The sequence below is a fragment of the Sorghum bicolor genome, chromosome 2 (assembly GCF_000003195.3).
Source record: "Sorghum bicolor cultivar BTx623 chromosome 2, Sorghum_bicolor_NCBIv3, whole genome shotgun sequence".
Lineage (NCBI taxonomy): Eukaryota > Viridiplantae > Streptophyta > Magnoliopsida > Poales > Poaceae > Sorghum > Sorghum bicolor.
The window spans coordinates 13,369,424-13,393,312 of record NC_012871.2 but is presented as its reverse complement, the minus strand read 5'-3'; the positions used below and the strand labels follow the sequence as shown (position 1 = coordinate 13,393,312).

Below are 23,889 nucleotides of genomic sequence, written 5' to 3'. Positions count from 1 at the left end.
TAAAACCTAAAAACATTTAAGATTTTTCGTCACATCAAATTTTACAGCATAAAATATTAAATATAGACGAAAACAAAAATTAATTGTACAATTTACCTATAAATCATGAAATAAAATCTTTTAAACCTAATTAATTCATAATTGGACAATAATTGTCAAATAAAAACGAAAATACTATAATATAAAAAAAAATTCTCGCAGACTAGCCAAAAAGCCGGCACGGCGACAACACCAATATATATAATGGAGTCCAGCACGGGAACAAATTAAAGAGCGCCATGGACGCCGCCCAGTCTCGCTCCCATGAGCTGCTAGCCGCAATAGGATGGCCTCTTCTCCCCCAGCAGCAGCTGCTGGTTGTGGTGCCACTCCTCGTTCTCCCTCTCCTCTGCCTGCTGTCGGCGTCGAGGCGGCGACGGCGGAGGAGCAGAGAGCAAGGAGCAGCAGCAGCGGAACGACGGCGTGCTCCTCCCCCGGGGCCGGCGAAACAGCTGCCGGTGCTGGGCAACCTGCTGCAGATCGGCAGCCGGCCGCACCGCTACTTCCAGGCCGTGGCGCGGAGGTACGGCCCCGTCGTGGAGGTGCAGCTCGGCCGGGTGCGCACGGTCGTCGTCTCGTCGCCGGACGCCGCCAAGGAGGTGCTCCGGACCAACGACCTGCACTGCTGCAGTCGCCCCAACTCACCAGGCAAGTCGTAGAAGCTCTCGATCAGGCCCACTTCCCATTCTAACAATTTTGGAGAGTCAAAGTATTTTCACGTTTGATCAAAATTATAGAAAAATACTATAATTTGTAATATAAAGTGAATATACTATAAAAATATAATTAAGAAAAAAAATCTAATGATACTTAGTATCATAATAATAATTATTTTATAATATAAATTTCGTCAAATTTATAAAAGATTGACTATCTAAAATTTTTGAAATGACTCGAGGAAGTACAACTGTATACCTGTTTATCACTAGCCTATGCATGGGGCCCACTAGCCTATGCATGGGGCCATCATTATGCAGGCGGACATGCACGCATGGGAAGAGTCCTCCAATCTTGGTTTCCTGGTGGGATCGAAACGGCATATGCACATGTGTGCGGCCAGACTGTTTTTTTGGCAAAGCAAAGTACTGTACCTGTTTGATGACGAGTAATTAATTATTATTTATCTATTATATATATATATGTATGTCGTAAGATTTGGTATGACAGAAAATCTTGAAAAACTTTTGAATTTAATAAACAATGCCCTACTCCAAACATGAGAGCTAATAGGTAGTTAGAGTTCAACTAGTTGTTAACACTATCTGCAACCGTCACACAAAAAAGAAAGACTACAGTTGGGTCATATAAAGAACCATCTCTGAAATATTAGTCCACAACCTACCCATCTGTGATAACACAATATTGTCTTCATGTAACCTAATATGAGCTAATTTTTAGTTCTAACTAACAACTAGCCATGTGTACCAAACAAACCTTTAATTTGAGAGTTAGGTAGAATGAGATACAGTCCAATTATAATTTTTAATAATGGGATGACCCCATCTTGTATTTCTAATAACTGGTGGTGTGTGGGGAAAGCCGGTTGGGTGAGCCAAGTGCGGAGTCTCACGGGATAACCTCCTCGAGTTTGCATGGCAGTAGTTGTAGCGGCGACGGGAGAGCTCAGCAGGAAATGAAAAAGAGGGAAAGGAGCAACATGCCAACATCCAATTGATTTTTACTAAGCCCAAAGATTCAAACATTGTTTTTTTAATTTTATACAAATTCAAACATATAATCCCAAAATTTTGACGATATGATTCTCGACTGATATAGTCATTTAGGCATGGTTCGGATTCATCCAAAATCCAAAAATTCTTCAATATTCCCTATCACATCAAATCTTACGACACATGCACGGAGCATTAAATATAAATAAAAAAATATCTAATTACACAGTTTGCTTGTAATTTGCGAGACAAAATTTTTTAAACCTAATTAGTCCATAGTTAGATATTAGTTGCCAAATACAAACAAAAATGCTTTTCACACCAAAGCATCATCATCACTGGCTGCATATTAATTGTGATGTTCATCAGGCCCCAGGATGCTGAGCTACGACTTCCTGGACGTGGCCTTCAGCCCCTACAGCGACTACTGGCGCGAGATGCGCAAGCTCTTCATCCTGGAGCTCCTCAGCATGCGGCGCGTCCAGTCCTTCGCCTACGCCCGGGCCGCCGAGGTGGACCGCCTCGTGTCCTCCCTCGCCGTCGCCAGCTCGTCCCCTCCGGGCGCCGCCGTCGACCTCACCGAGAAGCTGTACGCGCTCTCCGACGGCGTCGTCGGCACGGTGGCGTTCGGCAAGATGTACGGGTCGGCGCAGTTCGAGCGGAGCAGCTTCCAGCGCGTGATGGACGAGACGCTGCGGGTGCTGGGGAGCTTCACCTTCGAGGACTTCTTCCCGGCGTCGAGGCTCGCACGGCTCGCCGACGTCCTCACCGGCGCCGCCGCCCGCAGGCGCCGCATCTTCCGCCAGATCGATCGTTTCTTCGACTCGGTCATCGATAAGCACCTCGAGCCCGACAGGCTGCTGGCCGGCGTCCAGGAGGACATGGTCGACGCGCTCGTCAAGATGTGGAGGGAGGAGCAGGCGAATGGTGATGAGGCTCATAGATTAACGCGTGATCATATCAAGGGAATCCTCATGGTACTTTCACTCTATATGATCAAATTAATATAATCACTATGCTATAGTAGTATATAGAGTACTATAATACTACTACAGAAACATATATTGACTATACAAAGTTTCTTGTAAACCTCACAGGACACATTTGCAGGTGGCATTGACACTTGTGCTGTCACGATGATCTGGATCATGGCCGAGCTGATGAGGAACCCTAGGGTTATGCGGAAAGCGCAAGCCGAGGTGCGCGGTTTGGTGGGGAACAAACCAAGAGTGGACGAAGAAGATGTCAAGAACCTCAGGTACCTCAAGATGGTGGTGAAAGAGAACTTCAGGCTACACCCACCGGGGACCTTGTTGGTTCCAAGGGAGACCATGAAGAGCTGCGTGATCGGCGGCTACGATGTGCTGCCGGGCACAAGAATCTTTGTGAATGTTTGGGCAATGGGGAGAGATCCTACCATCTGGGATCGCCCGGAGGAGTTCAATCCCGAGAGGTTCGACGGCAGCCATGTTGACTTCAGAGGCTCCAACTTTGAGCTTCTCCCGTTTGGCTCGGGACGAAGGTCATGCCCTGCCATCGCCATGGGTGTCGCTAATGTGGAGCTTGCCTTGGCCAACCTGTTACATTGCTTTGATTGGCAGCTCCCTGAAGGAATGAAGGAGGAGGACATCGATATGGAAGAAACTGGGCAGCTTGTTTTTAGGAAGATGGTGCCTCTTTGTCTTGTGCCTATTAAGAGAGTATAATTGCATTGGAGGATGACAGGCTATACGTACATTCTCTTAATATATTCAGTTCAAATGAACTACTTTCAATATTTTGTTTTTTTTCTAATGTTTCAATCCGCCTGCACCATTTCTTTTTCCATAGCATACATATTACATACGCATAATAAATCGAATCCATGTCCTTCAAGGAATTCAGAAATGTGGATCTAAAAGTTAGCATTGCAGACAATTTGGATGTATCATATTTGGAATATGGTGTATGAAGTGTGATTGCAGGCTTGCAGCTCCTTATTTCAACATTTATGCATTATTTTGGCTAAAATATGGTACAAAAGAGTTCTTATCATGTAGTAAGCTGTTTTTTTTGCAATACTCTGTAACTTGAAGGGGGATCTCAAAAGTGAAAAAAAAACAAACCTAAAGCCTCCTAGCTGCCAATGCTTTTTATTGGCGTATGTGCCTGAGCACCTATTCCATTGAAAATTTGTTCAGTTAATTTTCAATTCTAGGGGATCGGAGGGGATTTAAGGGTGACTTTTACTTGTAGAGGATAAAATCCCCTCAATCTCCTCTTAATCCCCTCATATTAGAGCTAATTCAACGAGCCCTAAAGGGGAAAGGAATGTGCAACCAAATTAAAAGCACAATGCTTATATGTGTAGAAGGAAAAAGAAAAACATAAAGGGGGATTACAACTAAACAAACGACAAAAGACCAAGCAGCCAAAGCTGTAATGTGATATCATGATGATCCATGGAGTTGATTTTTAGGATGTCCATACAACAACCATTTTCAACATTGCATGACTGAACTTATTCAAAGTATGCAACCAGACCTACAATCCGGCTAATACAACTTGGTTTGTCCACTTATGTACGGAGACGGGATAAGATACAGAGGAGTGCTCCTGGAGACAATTTGCCTACCCGTACCTTCCATGCTCACATCTTCAGGTGCCATACCCTCAGGCAATCTCCAATCGAAAGAATGCAGCAGGCTTGCAAGTGTAAACCCCACATTCATAAGACCCATAGGAATGGCAGGGCAGATCCTGCGTCCAGCACCAAACGGAAGCAGTTCAAAATCTGTCCCTTGAAAATCAATGTCAGCATCTTCAAACCTCTCAGGGTAAAACTCCTCAGGATTCTTCCAGCAGGCAGGGTCCCTTCCTATAGCCCACACGTTGACGAAGACCCGTGTCTTGGGCGGCAAATCGTAGCCGAGGACTTGTACATGCTGCGTCGTCTCCCTTGGGATCAGGAACGGTGCTGGTGGGTGTAGCCGTAGCGTCTCCTTGATGACCATCCTAAGGTACTTGAACTGAGGAGTGTCGCTAACCTCTACCCTTAGCTTCCCATTGACTGAACTCCTTATCTCAGACTGGACCTTGCTCATCACCCGTGGGTTCTTGATTACCTCTGACATTGCCCATAACAATGTGACTGAGCTTGTAGATGTGGCGCCGATAAATGCATCCTGCAAAAAGAAGAATTAAAAATCACATCAACTGACAGTGACACACATATATATGGCCTGTAAATGAAGAAAAGTATATATATAGCTTGCTTTACTTAGTAAAAATTACCATAATGATGGCCTTGAGGTCGTCTTTGGTCACTGCTTGCCCCTTCCCTTGGCCCTTCCAGAGACCAATGAGCACATCCACAAGGTTATCCCTGTCAGACTGAACCTGAACCCTTCCTGGGCTAAGATGCTGGCTCAGGACAGTCTCAAAATATGCGTCTAGCTCACTGAATATTGCCCGGTACCGTGCCTCTAGTCCAAGAAACCTATCAACCCACCGGCTAATCGGCGACGCCGGGAAGAAGTCCTGAGCAGAGAAGGCGGAGAGGACAACCATAGCCTCGCTGAAAACCTGCTGAAACATGTTGTATTTGAGGAGCTTTGCGCCGCTCATCCGGCCGAACGCCACCGTGCCAATGAAGCCGTCGATGAGCGTGAAGATCTTCTCGTTGAGGTTGATGGGCTCCGTCGTCGATGGCGGCAGGCATGAGAGTGATTGGATGAGTTGCTCCACTTGCTCTTCCAATGCGTGTGAGAAGGATTGCACGCGCTTGCTGCCTACAAGCTCGGAAATGAAGAGTTTTCGCCTCTCGCGCCACCGTTCACTGTACGGTGAGAACGCGATGTCCCGGTAATTGTAGGTCAGCATCTCTGCCCCTGGAAAACGTGGTTTCAAATAATAAAAAAGCTAAAGATATCAGAAGTTAACTACAAGGAATTTCATTTGTAATGGTTTGAGATTTTTCTTGTTTAAACTCTGAACCTGGAGATTACAAGTATTTCGAGCAGAACCATGCACATGTCTGAAAACTTGTTTATACGCGGTAGTAAAAGACGTGGACCAAACGTACGTAGAACTATAGAGATAATATATAATTGCCTGGTGAAGACGGCCGGTTGCAGCAGTGTACATCAAGCGTCTTCAACACCTCTTTGGCCGCCTCCGGCGACGACACCACGACGGCTGGAACGCCGCCGAGCTGGAGGAAGATGACTGGGCCCATCCTCTGTGCCAGTCTCTGCAGTGTGCGATGGGGCTCCTTGATCATCAGGTGGAGGTGCCCTATCAGAGGCAGCCTCGGTGGGCTCGGAGGCAAACGGATGGCCTTCTCCTTCCTCTTCCTCTCGCCATGAACAAGCAGGTACCAGATCAATGGAGCTATGATGAGTAGAACTGACCAAACGGGGACATTCTTGAGCGCAAGAATGAGGTCATGGAGGGCCATCTTTAGTTTGTTGTGCCTTTGATGGATGGAACTGGAAGGAGTATATGAGATGAGATGAGATAGCTGTATGGAGATGGATCCGAGTACAGATGTAGAGAAGTCCCTGCCCATCAGGAGGTGAAGAAATGATCGAAAGCTTGCCTGGTGGTTGGGCTGTCGTGATTTGGATGCATGTGTCAAAGCTTGTCTCCATTATTTTTGTTTTTTTGTTTGGACTTCTTATATCATGAATGCAAGCCTTACATTATCCTCAATTTGTTCGTATTGTTTAGGCCTTGTTTATTAAAAAAATTATAAATTTTTTCAGATTCTCCGTCATATTTAATCTTAAACACATGCATAAAATATTAAATATAGATAAAATAAATAACTAATTATACAATTTGTTTGTAGTTTGCGAGACGAATTTTTTGAGTCTAGTTAGTCCATAATTGAATTATATTTGTCAAATACAAACAAAAGTGCTATAGTATAGTGTTTATGTTGTCAAAAATTTTGAAAGTAAGGCCCTGTTTAGTTCCCCACCAAAATTTTTTTATCCATCCCATCGAATCTTTGGACACATGCATGAAACATTAAATGTACATAAAAAAATAAACTAATTACACAGTTTGGTTGAAAATCACGAGACGAATCTTTTAAGCCTACTTACTTCATGATTAGCCTTAAGTGCTACAGTAACCCATATGTGCTAATGATAGATTAATTATGCTTAATAGATTTGTCTTACAGTTTTCTGGCGAGCTATGTAATTTGATTTTTTATTAGTTTCTAAAAACCCCTCCCGACATGCTTCCGACATATTCGATGTGACATCCAAAAAAAATTCATCTCCAATTTAAACAGGGCCTAAACAAGGCAGTTGTACGTTTATGGCGTGTGTGTCACACACTCTGTTGATGACAGACTGACAGCAGCAACTCCTATCAGTCTATCACCATAATTGAGTGACAGATCCATACCTACAGTGCTGGTAGTCCGATGGGACTTTTTTTCTGACTTTAGAAGGCCTAATGGTTGTATGGGTTAAACTTTATCGTCCGTCGTGTATATATATATATATATATATATATATATATTAAATATAAATTATTTATAAAATTAAAAATAGAGCTAAAAATAATTTATGAGATGAATCTTTTGAGAATAATTAGTTCATAATTGGATACTAATTATCAAATAAAACAAAAATACTATAATATTTATTAAATTTTAATACTCCAAACCAAATACTCTCTTAGTTCGTGAAATTTTTTGGGTTCGGTTACTACAACACCTCCATTTGTATTTGATAATTATTGTCCAACCATGGACTAACTAGACTCAAAAGATTCTTCTCACAAATTACAGACAAACTGTACAATTAGTTATTTTTTAATCTATATTTAATGCTTCATGTATGCATCCAAAGATTTGATGTGATAAGAAATCTTGAAAATTTCTGGAAACTAAACGAGGTCTAAGTATATGACTATGTGTACGGTGTGGGCTGAAACGTAACCCTTAAGATGATTATTATCTTCTGTAAATTATTGGTTGGGGTGCATAATTGAAGTAGAAATCCTACAATATGACCTAGCAAGAATAATTATCAAACATTAGAAGTTATGACTAAGCGCTGAGAGTAGGTCGATAGGCTTAGTCATAACTCCCCTAAATGTTAAGAGATGGAGAGTAGGCTTAGCCAAATTACGAGTTCGATTGGTAGATCTCCTTCACACTATTCGTCCTCTCTAACGACTTCAGCTTCAATGAAGTCCTCATCCTCCATGGCAAACTCCTCCCAAGTGTCCTACAACAAACTTATCATGATGATGTACTCTACACTAGCCTCCTTGTTTATGATAACTTAAACCACTATGAAATCCTCTTCTTCGATGACTTCCTCCTCTCCCATGACCTCCTCCATGTCAGCCTCCTTCTGATGTCCTTATTGCTAGTGACCTCCTCCTCCACGTTACCCTCATGCTCCATGGTGACTCCATCCCTATTGTTGTCATCCTCCCTGGCAACCTTAAGGATGGCAACGGGGCGGGTTCGGATCGGGTGAAGTCTATATGCACCCGAACCTGAAACCCGAAATCGAAACCCGAAACCGAACTGAACACCGATTCGAGTGATAAGCCCTCCACAAAACCAAACCCGCGGATACCCGAAACCCGAATGGATACCCGAAACCCGCTTTCTATGTCAACATAATAATAGCAATAAGGACTTTGTGTAAATATGTACATGATATATATACACATATTTACATGTATAAACAAGAGGCAATAAAACATAAATATTTACATAAATATTTTCATGAGTTAGCTTAAAATAAATTTCATAATATAAGTCAACAAGTTATTATTACCATATTATAAAATATAAAAATTAATTTTAATGACTTATTTCGGATATCCATTGGATATCCACAGGTGGAAAACCAAACATGAAACCGAACTCGATAGGTTTCGGGGCCCCAAACCCAAAAACCGTGGGTGAAAAATCATCCCCAAATTCGAACCCGCGAGAACCGAAACCCGCGGATATCCGACCCAAAACCGCCCCACTGCCATCCTTAGGCAACCTTCAATGCTAGACTCCTTACCGACAACCTCTCCATGATAGTTAGCGCATCCCTATTCCCTTCCTTTGTCCTCCTTCTAGATCACTTGCATGTGACCCTTTTACATATCTCAGAGCGAATAAACAGATAAGATTCACTCTATTTTCCATTCGTGACTTTATTTTGTGCTAAACTTCCCTAATCTTGGTATTTTTTAGGCTTAAGTAATCCTAGCTCAAGGTTCATTGAATGTTGACACCATAGAGGGGAGGCTTAGGCTTCCAATGTCGATCAACTTAGTCCCATATGAGGTCATCTATGCTTCGTATTTCTCAAGATTTGGCAAAATCACTCAACTTTGAGGGTCATTTCTCTGCAAATATACAACATAGGCCAAATGAAAATAGAAAGCAAACATCAAAGTTATGGCATATAATTAATGACATTGAATGATTCATGTGAATACAAGCATGTTAGTGAATGACAATAGTTGGTTGAATCCTTGGGGATATTTGTCACACCCGGATGTAAAAGAGCATTCGGGTGCCAAATCACATGTGCGCCAGGATCTCAAATTCACACACATGGACCGACATCATCAATGGTATAAAACACAGTGTTCAAACGAATTACATAAATGAGAGTAAACGTACCATTATTACAAGCCAAATGTTTATCAAAGTGCGAAGGGGAAACATAAGCTAAACTGTTCCATAGTAAAAGGGGAAACTAGACGCCGACGTAGCAGGACCACCTTGCCACAGGAAGGTCGACGGCAGAACCACACGAGCCTAACAACCAGGAGACTCAGGGTAGTCCTCAGGGAAATCGCAATTGTACTCCTAATCGTCCGAGCAACCTTTAAAGATTATAGCAAGGGTGAGCTCATGTCGAACTCAGCAAGCACAGACGGAAAGTAATGACATGCAAGGCTTAAAACAAGGTAAAGCTGACTTGGTTTGACTGCGGTAGCATTTTAGTTGATCACTTTTAATTATGACTATTATTAGAACAACCTATTACTAATTATGAGTAGCATAAACCCAACCCTTAATTAGTGTAAGTACTAATTAGCATCTTTTAAGAGACTATTCTAATAATTGTAGTAGTCCAGGGATTAACCCCAATTATTAACACAGGATAGCAATCCTGCCAACACGGAATAGCCATTCCGCCAAAACACGAGGTAGCAACCTCGCCAAGTTCCATCTCCAAGTATCTAGTGAATCCAATTTGCTCATCAAGTGAGGGTCTGGGCCGCTCGTGACCGTGAGTACGGCTGATATATCAGTTTTACACTCTGCAGAGGTGTGCACGTTCACTCCAAGTCGTGATTCCCATTTGCCCGGGGCCGCGACTCCCCAAAACACTACCAAGGTGAGCAGGCAGGGTCTCACTACGAGACCTTTCACAGGGTCCAACTAATAGGATGCCACTCGCGAGTTTTTGCCGGGGCGCTCGGTAGTCGATACCCATAGCCATGGCGTACCGATCAACCGACAACTTAATATTCATTACCCAAGTTACTTCCTCACGCCTACCCGGAAAGTAACATCCTACTAGTGGAGGTCCTGCTAATTAGTCAAGCCAGAGCCATATAGCTTGGAGCTGCACTGTAAGTCCCAGGGGGCCGCTCCCTAACTAAGTCCTTACGGAGAGCAGAGACGGGTACGCCCGGCAAACAGGACCACCAACGGTACCCGCTCCCCCTGTCACCACCATCATCACGATGCGCGTAAGCATCCAACATCGCCATCACCGCAGTGACCAAAAGTTCAGCACAGTTTAAGCATCAAGTTAAGTAGAGAGTAATTCTTATTTAAACATGTGTATAAGATGAGTAGAGCAGCTAAGCAAACCTAGTATAGCCTAGTCTACCCATATACATAACCCCAGGTGAACAAGGAATAGTAAGTAAAGCTAGTCATGTCCTTAGGGTTTGCATTCAGTGGACACATGCATATAAAGTTAATGACATTAAGGAATAGGTTCAAAATGATCAAACGGTGTCTGCACTTGCCTTGATCGTTGTCGGGTTGCTCGAACTCAGCGGGATCCTGAACCTCTTCCTTCACGAACGTCTCGTTGGCTATACGCGACAATCATCACACGAACGAGGCAATACATGCAAGCAAACAAGCTTAATCAGAAACAGTACACCAAATCATGCGAAAGCAGAAAGCAACCGTACTACTGTGTTCTACTCGACGAGACGAAACTATAGCGACCAGAATCACCTAAATCGGAGCTACGATGCAAAGGTTATGGCTAAAACAAGTTGGATGGCAGTTATGTAGATAAACTGAACTATTTTTTGTAATTAAAACTAATTAAAACTGAATTTAAAACGTGATTTGGATTACATATATAAAAACCAACGGATGCAGGGGCTAAACTATAAAGGCAGGGGCATATTTCTATTTATTTCTAAACTGAGCTGGACCGCGGGTTAAATTCCAATAAGCCCGAGGGCCTTTTTGCAAAAGCAGCAGGGGGCGCGGGGCCGTGGCCGGCCTGGCCACGTGGCGGCGCGCGGCTGGCCGGTCCAAGGCGCGGGCTGTGGACCGGGGGGGGGCGAGGCGGTCCACCGGTCCATGGTGGACCGGGGCCGGGGCGGCATAGGCCGGGTCCGTGGTGGACCGGCGTGCGGGGGCGGCAGGCCGCGGTCCTCGGTGGACCGCGCGCCGGAGCGGGGCGAGCGCAGGCCGGGCGGTGCGGCGTGCGGCGGTGGCGCCATTGGCGCCGCTCGGAGCTCGCCGTGGCGGCGGTTCGCGGCGCGGGGAGGCGAGGCAAGGGCACCAGCGGGTGCGGCTCGGCGAGGCGAACGCATTGGAGGGCTCACCTTCGCAAAATGTCGACGGCAAAGAGAAGCTCGACGGCGGTGGCGCGGATTTCGACGAGTTCGGCGGCGGCGCTGCGGAATACGGCGAGTTGGCGGCTAGGGCTTCTAGGGAAGCGTGCGGGCGAGGGCAGAAGCTATTTAAAGGCGCGGGCGAGCCTCGATTCGCGTGCGGCTCGGAAACCGAGAGGCGGCGCGGCTGCCCCGTCCGCTTCGGACGGGAGGTTGAGGGCGGCTCTGACGGGTGGGGCCCACCCGTCAGCGGGTGGCGGTGGGAGCAGGCTGCGGGCGCTGCTGCTCTGCGGCTGCTGGGCTGGCGCGCGAGATGGGCCACGTGGCCCACTCGGGCAAGAGGGGAGACAGGAGGGGCGCGGGGGCCGGCCCAGGGCGTTGCCCTTTCTTTTTTTTATTTCAGAAACAAATTGCTTCTCCTATTTTCTTTCTTGTTTCAAAACAAAAACCAAGCGCAACCAAGCATAAAATAAATCAAGCAAAAACAAATGCAGCAGCATGAATGTAGTCAAACACGTTTCTACCTTGTATTTCATTTTATTTATTTTTGTAAATTATTTAATAATTCCCAAAGAATCAAACTAAGTCAAAATTAAATCAAATTTAAACTAAATTTAAAATTCAAAAATTTGGAGTGTTATAAACCTACCCCCTTAAAAGAATCTCGTCCTCGAGATTAGGATGAACTTGAGAATAACTGAGGGTATTTGGATATCAGATCATCTTCTCTTTCCCAGGTTACCTCTTCCTCAGAATGGTGTTTCCATTGTACTTTACACATCCTGATAGTTTTACTCCTGGTAATTCTCTCTGTGGTGTCCAGAACTTTGATAGGACTCTCTTCATAAGTTAGATCATCCTGTAAATCCAGTTCCTCTAGTGGCAACTGTTCCTCAGGCACCCTCAAGCATTTCTTGAACTGGGAGACATGGAAAACATTGTGCACATTGGATAAACTAGCAGGCAACTCAAGCTGATAAGCCACTTCTCCTTTCCAAAATCTTGAAAGGACCAACATATCTTGGAGCTAGCTTTCCCTTGACATTGAACCTCTTTAGACCTCTCATCGGAGACACTTTCAGGTATACATAATCGCCTGCCTGAAACACAAGTTCCCTTCATCTCACATCAGCATAACTCTTCTGTCTAGACTGAGCTGCTTTCAGAGTCTGTCGGATGAACTGAACTCTTTCTTCGGCTATTCTCAATGAATCAGGGTCAAACACTTGCCTTTCACCAGTCTGGTTCCAGAACAATGGAGTCCTACACTTCCTTCCATACAAGGCTTCAAAAGGAGTCATCTTAAGACTAGTCTGATAACTATTGTTATAGGAGAACTCGGCGTAGGGCAAACTAGTATCCCAACTATCTCCATACTGTAAAGCACAAGACCTGAGCATGTCCTCCACTATTTGGTTGACTCTCTCTGTCTGACCATCGGACTGAGGGTGATAAGCTGTACTGAATCTGAGCTCGGTTCCCAAAGCATCATGTAGCTTCTCCCAAAACTTTGATGTAAACTGTGTACCTCTATTAGACACAATCCTCTTAGGAACTCCATGCAGACACACAATCCGTTCCATATACTTTTCTGCTAACAGATCCCCACGGTAGGTAGTCTTGACCGGTATGAAATGAGCTACCTTGGTCAATCGATCTACTACAACCCATATTGAGTCATAACCTCGTTGAGACCTCGGCAATCCCACTATGAAGTCCATGCTGATCTCATCCCATTTCCACTCAGGTATCTTCAATGGTTGCAACAATCCTGCTGGCCTCTGATGTTCCGCTTTCACTCTCTGACAAGTGTCACACAATGCCACAAATTCACCAATATCTTTCTTCATACCAGGCCACCAATAGTTTTGCTTCAAGTCCTGATACATCTTAGTACCTCCTGGGTGAATAGAGTAAGCAGACTCATGGCACTCCTTCAGTATCACATCCTTGATTCTCTGAATATCAGGCACACACAATCGGTCCTTGTGCCTAACAACTCCTTCTTGATCAACTTTGAATCCAGGTGCTCTACCTTCCTCTAGTAGCTTAAGTATCTTTTTGATCTCTTCATCCTCTTTCTGACCTTTTCTGATATCTTGCTCAAGAGTTGGTTTTATGTCCATGGAAGTACCTTGGGTGTTGGCAACAAACCCCAAATTGAGATACTCAAATTCTGCCATTAGTTCCATCGGTAACTCCGTGGCTTCCAACATGTTCACTTGACTCTTTCTACTTAGTGCATCAGCAACTACATTAGCTTTGCCAGGGTGGTAATGAATCTCTAGTTCATAATCCTTGATCAACTCTAACCATCTTCTATGTCTCAGGTTCAAGTCATTCTGAGTGAAGATGTATTTCAGACTCTTGTGATCTGTGTAGATATCACACTTATGACCCAGAATATAGTGTCTCCGGATCTTTAGTGAATGGACCACAGCTGCTAACTCAAGATCATGAGTTGGATAATTCACCTCATGTTTCTTCAACTGTCTGGATGCATAGGCAATCACCTTTCCCTCTTGCATCAGCACACATCCCAAACCTTGCTTGGAAGCATCACAATAGATAGAAAAACTTTTAGTCACATCAGGCAAAGTCAGAATTGGTGCAGTAGTCAACCTCTTCTTCAACTCCTCAAAACTAGCCTAACACTGTTCATTCCACTTGAATGGCTTACCCTTCTCTAACAAAGCAGTCATGGGCTTAGCAATACTGGAAAATCCTTCAATGAATCTCCGATAGTAACTAGCCATTCCAAGAAAACTTTTGATCTCTCCAACAGTCTGAGGCGGACTCCACTTAAGAACATCTGCCACATTCTTTAGACTAACAGCAACTCCACCATTTGAAATGACATGACCAAGAAAAGACACTTCCTTCAACCAAAAGTCACACTTACTCAACTTGGCATAGAGCTGATGTTCCCTCAATTTCTGCAACACAAGCCTTAGGTGTTCCTCATGTTCTTCCTCAGTCTTGGAGTAGATCAAGATATCATCAATAAAGACTACCACGAACTTATCCAAATACACCATAAAAACTTTATTCATCAGATACATAAAGTAAGCTGGAGCATTAGTTAACCCAAAAGACATAACTGTATACTCATAAAGTCCATATCTGGTGGTGAAAGCAGTCTTTGGAATATCACTAGGTTTAATCCTCAACTGGTGATAACCTGACCTCAGATCTATCTTGGAAAACACACAAGCTCCTTTCAACTGGTCAAACAAGTCCTCTATTCTAGGCAAAGGGTATTTATTCTTAATTGTGACCTCATTCAAAGATCTATAGTCTATACACATCCTCTGTGTCCCATCCTTCTTCTCTACAAAGATAACTGGAGCTCCCCAAGGTGAGGAACTAGGACGGATATACCCCTTAGACTGTAACTCCCTTAGTTGTTTCTTAAGTTCTTCTAACTCATTAACAGCCATTCTATAAGGTCTCTTAGATATGGGTGCAGTACCAGGTAATAAATCAATAACAAATTCAATCTCACGTTCAGGTGGCATACCTGGCAAATCCTCTGGGAACACATCAGGGAATTCTTTCAAAACTCGAATATCCTGTACTGACCCACTGCTCACATGGTAAACTGTTCCCTCACTGCTAGGTGACATAGAAACTCTGACCTCAATTCTGTCCCCACTAGGTGTTGTTAGAGCAACTGACTTCTCAGCACACTGAATAGTACCCTTAAACTTGGACAACCATCTCATTCTCAATATCATATCTAAACCTTCTGAACCCAACACAATAGGATTGAAAGGAAAATCTACCCCCTTATTTTAATGCTCATTCCCGGACACAAAGTATTAGTATGCATCTTTCCCCCAGGTGATTTAACTATCATGGTGTTTTGCATGGTACAGGTGGCTATACTATGTTTCTCAACAAACTGTGCACTTATAAAAGTATGTGATGCTCCAGTATCAAACAAAACAGTAGCTGGGCAAGAGTTAACAAGGAACGTACCAACTACCACATCTGGAGCCTCCTCAGCAGTTTCCAGCTTCACATGATTCACCCTTCCATTGTTATTGTTATTCTTCTGCCTCTGGGGGCACGCATTCGCGTAGTGTCCAAGCTGACCACACTTGAAGCAGGTATTTCCAGTGGGGGTGGGGTTGGCGTTGGGCTTCACTGGGACAGTGTTGGAGTTCTGGCGAGAGCCTGATGGTGCTGGGGCATTCTGGCGAGGCGCCTGACTAGCGAGGCGCTGCACTTGGTTGTTGTTGTAGCGCTGGCTCGTCTGCTGACTCTGGTTGCTGTACCTGACATTCTGCTGCTGTCCTTGGTTACCAGACTGATATGCAGGGCGAGACTGAGGGCCCTGCTGATTGTTGTAGCGGGGACGGCTGGCACCAGCCTGCTGCTGAGAGGAATTATACTTCCTCTTCTTGTCTTCCATCTTGCGGCGCTTGCTCTCAAGCACCAATGCCCTGTCCACCATTTCCTGGAAGCTGGCATACTTGACATTTGACATCATGTAGGACAGACCATCATTCAAACCTTCCAGGAAGTGATCTTGCTTGTCTTCATCGTTCTCCACCTCATTTGGACAATACCGCGACAATTGAGTGAACTTGTCACGGTACTCACAAACTGTCATGGAGCCCTGCTTCAGAGACAGAAACTCTTTCTTCTTTAGCTTCACCAATCCAGCTGGCACATGATGAGTCTTGAAGGCGACCTTGAACTCATCCCAAGTGATAGTATCTGGGTCCTGATGTGCGAAGCAGTACGAATCCCACCAGTCCTGTGCTGCTCCCTGAAGCTGCCCAGAGCCATACAGAACCTTCTCCCTGTCATTGCACTGAGCAATGACCAGCTGCTTCTCCACAACTTTAAGCCAGTCCTCAGCTTGCATAGGATCAGTTGAGTGAGAGAAGAACGGTGGACGTCCCTTCATGAACTCTCCACGCTTGTCCCTAGGTGGGGCAAACGCGTTGTTACCTCCTTGCTGCTGGTTCTGATTCTGCTGCTGATTCTGATTTTGGTTCTGCTGCATGTTATTCATAATATGTGCCATTCCTTGCATCAGCTGAGTCTGCATAGTCATCAACTGCTCTATGGTCATGGGCTGATTCAGAGGAGGAGGGCTGGCATTAGTCCCGCTGTGATCATTGTTGTTGCTGCTGCTGTTGTTGTTGTTGTTGGACTGCCCATTGTTTCCTCCATTGGTGTTGCTCCTAGTGTTGACAGGCATCTGATGTATAGAAATAATATAATAAAATCAGATGTAGTTCATATGTGTAGATCTGATATGTAAGGTAAACTGCAAAGTAATAATCTTTCCTCAAAGTGTGAACCAGCTGATAGTAACTTTCCTTTTTTAGTTGATAAATACAGTACTCATAACAGATGTAATATATAGATAATGAACTGATCATGATAAAGTAAGACTGATAAGATAAAGCGATATGAAATATGATAAAGCACAAATAAAGGAGACCGATGATAACCCAAACTAACTATCTCATATTAACTTAATACTTAATCTTGTTCTTGATGCGTTGTGGACATAACCCACAACTCATCGCACTCATTACAAAGAACCAAATCACACCATTAACACAATAATAAATCAAGTTCTCGCACAGACCAAGCAAAGCACACTAAGCAAACTACTAAGCACTAGACTCGCATAACTAAGATCGTGCTAACGTTCTAAGCGTGGCACTATTTATTACTAAGCTGGGAATAGCTCCTATTCTATAGTAGTACGAGCGCTGGCATCTCCATAGGTTGGATCTTCACGAGGCGGAGAGAAAGCAGGCCACTTAGGTGAAGGCGGTGGCACTCCAGTGATCTGAGCTTCAAGCTACGCTATCCTCTTCCTGGCGTCATCCAGCTCCTTCCTCACTTGCTTCAGCTCCACTAGTGAACTGTTGAGCTCGGTGTTAGTGACCGCCACCAGCTTGACAGTCCTATGTATGCGGGGGTCCTGCTCATCAGTGGTGGAAGCAATAGTCATCGCCAACTCTCTACGGCGACGGCGAGGGTAGTAGCGGCGTTCGTCCTGGCTGATCTCCTCGAAGAAGTGATCACGGTATGCGTAGAAAGCCTAACGAGCAGCATCATTGATGCCCGCCATCTGGGTAGACCTCTCTGCCACAGCTTCATGTATGGACATGATCCTCAGTGCTCTCAGCGTCGGGTTAGGCATGCTGACATGTGCCCAAACCTTCCAGTATGCCAGGTAGTCCAGGTGACTCCAGTGCTCACTGCGGTACTCCACTGCGAACATGCCATGTCCTAGCTGCTGGTCAAGGAGACGCTTCAGCTCGCTGTGGAAGAAACACTCTCCACCATCCCTTGTGCAGACTGTCACAATCCATCCATCATCAGCAGCGAAAAGTCCATCTTGACCTCCAGGTCCTCCAGGTCCACCGGGTCCTCCGGGTCCTCCAGGTGCATCCTCATCATCATCATGTCATCGTCATCTCCGAAGGGATCATCTCCTCCAGCGACCCAGCAAGGCGCCCTTCCATGCACCACCAGAGCTTGAGGTGGTTGCTGTCCTTCATAGGGTTCCGCGTCTTGGAGGTTAGCACCGTCATCAAGATGCTGGTTTGGTTGGAACACGATGTTATCCACGCGACCAGTCAACGAGAACTCCACAGCTTGAACGGGGCGGAAACAAATGACGCTCTTGCGGCAAGTCAAATGGCGAGTCATCTACTTATGCATAAGGTCACAGACATGCAGGAAACGGTTAATAGATCATGACAAAGATAGAGATATGAATAACATAAATGAAGGTAATAGTGTATGAGTAATGAAGATGAACCAAGATTATACTGTGGATGGACAATATGAACTTTGTTGGTATTTATGGTAAGATATAAAAGCAAGTAATGAAGGTATAAAGTAAAAGCAAGGTAATGAAATTTATTGTCAAGGCAGAAATAAAACATAATTCAAGTAATGAATGAAAAACAAGGAACATGAATGTATTATGGGTAGAATGATAATAAAAGACAAGGTATAAAAGAAAGGTTCAAATAATAAGTAATAAAACTTGAAACAAGAATATAAATGCAATATGAGAAGTAGGAAGTAATAAATGATAACAAGGTAATAAATGTAGAAAGTAAGTGAATAAACTGAACTATTAGTAAATGTAAGTAGATAAGGCTAATAGATAAAGTCTAATGAGACAGGTTAGTAAGGTAGTTAATAGATCCAATGGTGTATTCCATCCAAAAGGGACAATCTAAACGACTATTTCTAACTAGGCTGCGTGATCCTACGGTCAACACGGCTCTGATACCACTTCTGTCACACCCGGATGTAAAAGAGCATTCGGGTGCCAAATCACATGTGCGCCAGGATCTCAAATTCACACACATGGACCGACATCATCAATGGTACAAAACACAGTGTTCAAACGAATTACATAAATGAGAGTAAACATACCATTATTACAAGCCAAATGTTTATCAAAGTGCGAAGGGGAAACATAAGCTAAACTGTTCCATAGTAAAAGGGGAAACTAGACGCCGACGTAGCAGGACCACCTTGCCACAGGAAGGTCGATGGCAGAACCACACGAGTCTAACAACCAGGAGACTCAGGGTAGTCCTCAGGGAAATCGCAATTGTACTCCTGATCGTCCGAGCAACCTTTAAAGATTATAGCAAGGGTGAGCTCATGTCGAACTCAGCAAGCACAGACGGAAAGTAATGACATGCAAGGCTTAAAACAAGGTAAAGCTGACTTGGTTTGACTGTGGTAGCATTTTAGTTGATCACTTTTAATTATGACTATTATTAGAACAACCTATTACTAATTATGAGTAGCATAAACCCAACCCTTAATTAGTGTACGTAGTAATTAGCATCTTTTAAGAGACTATTCTAATAATTGTAGTAGTCCAGGGATTAACCTCAATTATTAACACAGGATAGCAATCCTGCCAACACGGAATAGCCATTCCGCCAAAACACGAGGTAGCACCCTCTCCAAGTTCCATCTCCAAGTATCCAGTGAATCTAATTTGCTCATCAAGTGAGGGTCTGGGCCGCTCGTGACCGTGAGCACGGCTGATATATCAGTTTTACACTCTGCAGAGGTGTGCACGTTCACTCCAAGTCGTGATTCCCATTTGCCCGGGGTCGCGACTCCCCAAAACACTACCAAGGTGAGCAGGCAGGGTCTCACTACGAGACCTTTCACAGGGTCCAACTAATAGGATGCCACTCGCGAGTTTTTGCCAGGGCGCTCGGCAGTCGATACCCATAGCCATGGCGTACCGATCAACTGACAACTTAATATTCATTACCCAAGTTACTTCCTCACGCCTACCCGGAAAGTAACACCCTACTAGTGTAGGTCCTGCTAATTAGTCCAGCCAGAGCCATATAGCTTGGAGCTGCACTGTAAGTCCCAGGGGGCCGCCCCCTGACTAAGTCCTTACGGAGAGCAGAGATGGGTACGCTCGGCAAACCGGACCACCAACGGTACCCGCTCCCCCTGTCACCACCATCATCACGATGCGCGTAAGCATCCAACATCGCCATCACCGCAGTGACCAAAAGTTCAGCACAGTTTAAGCATCAAGTTAAGTAGAGAGTAATTCTTGTTTAAACATGTGTATAAGATGAGTAGAGCAGCTAAGCAAACCTAGTATAGCCTAGTCTACCCATATACATAACCCCAGGTGAACAAGGAATAGTAAGTAAAGCTAGTCATGTCCTTAGGGTTTGCATTCATTGGACACATGCATATAAAGTTAATGATATTAAGGAATAGGTTCAAAATGATCAAACGGTGTCTGCACTTGCCTTGATCGTTGTCGGGTTGCTCGAACTCAGCGGGATCCTGAACCTCTTCCTTCATGAACGTCTCGTTGGCTATACGCGACAATCATCACACGAACGAGGCAATACATGCAAGCAAACAAGCTTAATTAGAAACAGTACACCAAAGCATGCGAAAGCAGAAAGCAACTGTACTACTATGTTCTACTCGACGAGACGAAACTATAGCGACCAGAATCACCTAAATCGGAGCTACGATGCAAAAGTTATGGCTAAAACAAGTCGGATGGCAGTTATGTAGATAAACTGAACTATTTTTTGTAATTAAAACTGAATTTAAAACGAGATTTGGATGACATATATAAAAACCAACGGATGTAGGGGCTAATCTGTAAAGGCAGGGGCATATTTCTATTTATTTTTAAACTGAGCTGGATCGCGGGTTAAATTCAAATAAGCCCGAGGGCCTTTTTGCAAAAGCAGCAGGGGGCGCGGGGGCCGTGGCCGGCCTGGCCACGTGGCGGCGCGCGGCTGGCCGGTCCATGGCGCGGGCTGTGGACCGGGGGGGCGAGGCGGTCCACCGGTCCATGGTGGACCGGGGCCGGGGCGGCATAGGCCGGGTCCGTGGTGGACCGGCGTGCGGGGGCGGCAGGCCGCGGTCCACGGTGGACCGCGCGCCGGAGCGGGGCGAGCGCAGTCCGGGCGGTGCGGCGGGCGGAGGTGGCGCCATTGGCGCCGCTCGGAGCTCGCCGTGGCGGCGGTTCGCGGCGCGGGGAGGCGAGGCAAGGGCACCAGCGGGTGCGGCTCGGCGAGGCGAACGCAATGGAGGGCTCACCTTCGCGAAACGTCGACGGCAAAGAGAAGCTCGACGGCGGCGGCGCGGATTTCGACGAGTTCGGCGGCGGCGCTGCGGAATACGACGAGTTGGCGGCTAGGGCTTCTAGGGACGCGTGCGGGCGAGGGCAGAAGCTATTTAAAGGCGCGGGCGAGCCTCGGTTCCCGTGCGGCTCGGAAACCGAGAGGCGGCGCGGCTGCCCCGTTCGCTTCGGACGGGAGGTTGAGGGCGGCTCTGACGGGTGGGGCCCACCCGTCAGCGGGTGGCGGTGGGAGCAGGGCTGCGGGCGCTGCTGCTCTGCGGCTGCGGGGCTGGCGCGCGGGATGGGCCGCGTGGCCCACTCGGGCAAGAGGGGAGAGGGGAGGGGCGCGGGGGCCGGCCCAGGGCGTTGCCCTTTCTTTTTTTTTTATTTCAGAAACAAATTGGTTCTCCTATTTTCTTTCTTGTTTCAAAACAAAAACCAAGCGCAACCAAGCATAAAATAAATCAAGCAAAAACAAATGCAGCAGCATGAATGCAGTCAAACACGTTTCTACCTTGTATTTCATTTTATTTATTTTTGTAAATTATTTAATAATTCCCAAAGATTCAAACTAAGTCAAAATTAAATCAAATTTAAACTAAATTTGAAATTCAAAAATTTGGAGTGTTATAATATTATACTACATGACTTGTGCTAGTGCCACATGCTCAGAATTCAATCAGTACACATCTACCACTTGACTGCCAGTGCATATGTCAGCAACACTTAGTCTACTACAACTTAGGTATCCTTTGGAAGAAAGAATTTAAACACAGGAATAGGAAAAATGTAGGAAAGAAATGCCCTAACACTTCAAACCTACATGATTTAAGAATAGAGGAAAGTTTAGAAAGATGCTTTTGGAAGCAATGTAGTAAAAGCATAGGAAGCAAAACAATGAGGTTGGAGCTCAAGTTTAGTTTCCTCCAAAATTCTTTTACAACAGCCTAATCCATAGGAACTTCAAAGGAATTGTTGGGAAGCATTCCTTTGTTCGAAAGGGCCTCATAGGATTTTATTCTTAAAGGATTTGAACCCTTCAGAATCCTAAACACAAAGTGGGAGGGGGGAGAGAGAGAGAGAGAGAGAGTTAGGAGATCTTGGGACGAAAAGAGGACAAGGATGGGAATTTGTACCGACTACCGAACATATCAGTGATAGAGTAAACATAAATTCTGGACTTTGCTAGCTCCATTGCCTAGATCCTACTCGGGCTATAGAGCCCACAAAAGTTTTCTAGTCATATCTTAATAGGGAGAAGGTATGATTCCTTTGCTATGTGGATAACCAAGGTAATGTGACTTCCGAAGATATACTTGCAATGGGAGTTCAGGGTTGAATGACTCCAAAAAAGTTGCAATTTCAAGTTAAGGGTTGAAAAGCTCAACTTGCAACTTCTATACAAACTTTTCTTTTGTCACACCACACAATTTGTATTTTGGGTTATAAATAAGGAAGACAATAAATAAAATAAATGTCTTTTGTAAATTTTCTTATATTTAATTAGGTCGTTGATAATTTAAACAATGGGAGATGTGATTTTCTCAATTTTTATAATTAATTTATTTCTTCTAGTTGCATTGAAACCTTTGCATTTAACTACTGAGCAAAAAATTGATTTTTAAAATTTGGTTAATCCCCGATAGGATTTTATTCATCTTCCGAAATAAAGTTTCAGAGTATATTTACTGAAACATCAGAAATTTAGTTTTTAAGATTTATCTTCTAAGTTGTTTCAAAATATTTTTGAATTACTTAGATTTTTGAAAACAAGTTTAGTTTGAGCCTCAAATTTAAAAAAATCAGTTCATATTTAATTTAAAATTAAGTTGAAAAGGGTTACGTTATAGTATTAAAGATTTTCAATTTAGAGTTTAAAATGGTTTAGTAAATCTATTTGGAGGGTTTGAAAATCTCAAATAGTTTAAATCTAATTTAAAATTTAGTTTTCAAATAAGAACTTTGAAAGTTCAGAAGTTTCAAACTACTATGGGCCAAATTCTCGCAAATTTTAGCCAACATTTCTTTGTCCCTTTTCCTCTAATTGCTTTTGACTTTTTTTTCCCTCAAAAGTATCCTGTCTGCCCTCCATCCTCTCTCTCGGACCCAATCTGGCTAGCCCAACTCTCCCATAACTGGGCCACGACCCATATTCAATATCATCTGTTAGTCCATATACCAGGCGATAATGATGGATTCCCTAAAAAAAGAAGATAATGATAGGATACAATGTCTTCTCTAGTTATGGAGTTGTAAATTGTGTGGAGGACGATGTTTGTCATGCACAGTGGAAGCTGTTAGTCGCTATGGTAAAAAATAACGTCACATGGCAAATTCCAATTTTTTCCCCTTGAGTTGCCGCCAAGTGTAACTGGGATGCTGAGAATTAGCTATGTGACTTGTGTCTAGGTTTTTGACTGGTTTTCCTTCGTAATAAACTAGTCTCACTGCCCTCTAGGTTTCTTCAAGACAACAAAGTAAGGAATGCCGTCGACGTTAATTCGAAGGTGGGAGATGATGGCGTCCGTCCGTACGTGTTCATGCATCTAATAATAATAAATCAAACTATACACAATAATGGCATGCATCACCCGGCAAGGTATACGTATACGACAGTATAAACAAGAACTACAAAAATACTTCCATTCCTCCCGTATATACTGTACTATATATAAGAACAACACCCCATAAACGATCATCAACATCTTGAGC

General features: G+C 44.4%; 3 protein-coding genes across 4 annotated transcripts; 1 reads left to right on the top strand and 2 right to left on the bottom strand.

Annotated features, from left to right (window-relative positions):
• On the top strand, positions 232-3,680 carry LOC8057306 (4-hydroxyphenylacetaldehyde oxime monooxygenase-like). Of its 2 annotated transcripts, none has more exons than XM_021454982.1 (3): positions 232-687; positions 2,079-2,686; positions 2,820-2,984. In XM_021454982.1, the coding sequence occupies exons 1-3, from the start codon at positions 279-281 to the stop codon at positions 2,847-2,849; spliced, it is 1,047 nt and encodes a 348-aa protein (XP_021310657.1). In that variant the 5' UTR covers positions 232-278; the 3' UTR covers positions 2,850-2,984. The 2 variants fall into 2 exon arrangements, with proteins under 2 accessions (XP_021310657.1, XP_002461858.2); XM_002461813.2 differs by having other exon boundaries at positions 245-687; positions 2,807-3,680.
• On the bottom strand, positions 4,123-6,332 carry LOC8084632 (4-hydroxyphenylacetaldehyde oxime monooxygenase-like). The gene is made up of 3 exons (XM_002459679.2): positions 5,802-6,332; positions 4,983-5,578; positions 4,123-4,873 (listed from the first exon to the last, which is right to left on the bottom strand). The coding sequence occupies exons 1-3, from the start codon at positions 6,256-6,258 to the stop codon at positions 4,244-4,246; spliced, it is 1,683 nt and encodes a 560-aa protein (XP_002459724.2). The 5' UTR covers positions 6,259-6,332; the 3' UTR covers positions 4,123-4,243.
• Positions 8,005-16,764, bottom strand: LOC110432625 (GATA zinc finger domain-containing protein 10-like). The gene is made up of 2 exons (XM_021453395.1): positions 15,531-16,764; positions 8,005-8,216 (listed from the first exon to the last, which is right to left on the bottom strand). The coding sequence occupies exons 1-2, from the start codon at positions 16,762-16,764 to the stop codon at positions 8,005-8,007; spliced, it is 1,446 nt and encodes a 481-aa protein (XP_021309070.1).

What these genes read in the sequence shown, in the direction of transcription:
- LOC8057306 (XM_002461813.2), top strand. Translation starts at nt 279, where the DNA reads ATGGACGCCGCCCAGTCTCGCTCCCATGAGCTGCTAGCCGCAATAGGA. An exon ending in CAGTCGCCCCAACTCACCAG is followed by an intron (nt 688 to 2,078) that starts GCAAGTCGTAGA and finishes GATGTTCATCAG; the next exon opens with GCCCCAGGATGCTGAGCTAC. An exon ending in ATATCAAGGGAATCCTCATG is followed by an intron (nt 2,687 to 2,806) that starts GTACTTTCACTC and finishes TAAACCTCACAG; the next exon opens with GACACATTTGCAGGTGGCAT.
- LOC8084632 (XM_002459679.2), bottom strand. Translation starts at nt 6,258, where the DNA reads ATGGGCAGGGACTTCTCTACATCTGTACTCGGATCCATCTCCATACAG. An exon ending in CAACCGGCCGTCTTCACCAG is followed by an intron (nt 5,579 to 5,801) that starts GCAATTATATAT and finishes CACGTTTTCCAG; the next exon opens with GGGCAGAGATGCTGACCTAC. An exon ending in ACCTCAAGGCCATCATTATG is followed by an intron (nt 4,874 to 4,982) that starts GTAATTTTTACT and finishes TTCTTTTTGCAG; the next exon opens with GATGCATTTATCGGCGCCAC.
- LOC110432625 (XM_021453395.1), bottom strand. Translation starts at nt 16,764, where the DNA reads ATGCCTGTCAACACTAGGAGCAACACCAATGGAGGAAACAATGGGCAG. An exon ending in GGCTCCAGATGTGGTAGTTG is followed by an intron (nt 8,217 to 15,530) that starts GTACGTTCCTTG and finishes TTCGGGTTTCAG; the next exon opens with GTTCGGGTGCATATAGACTT.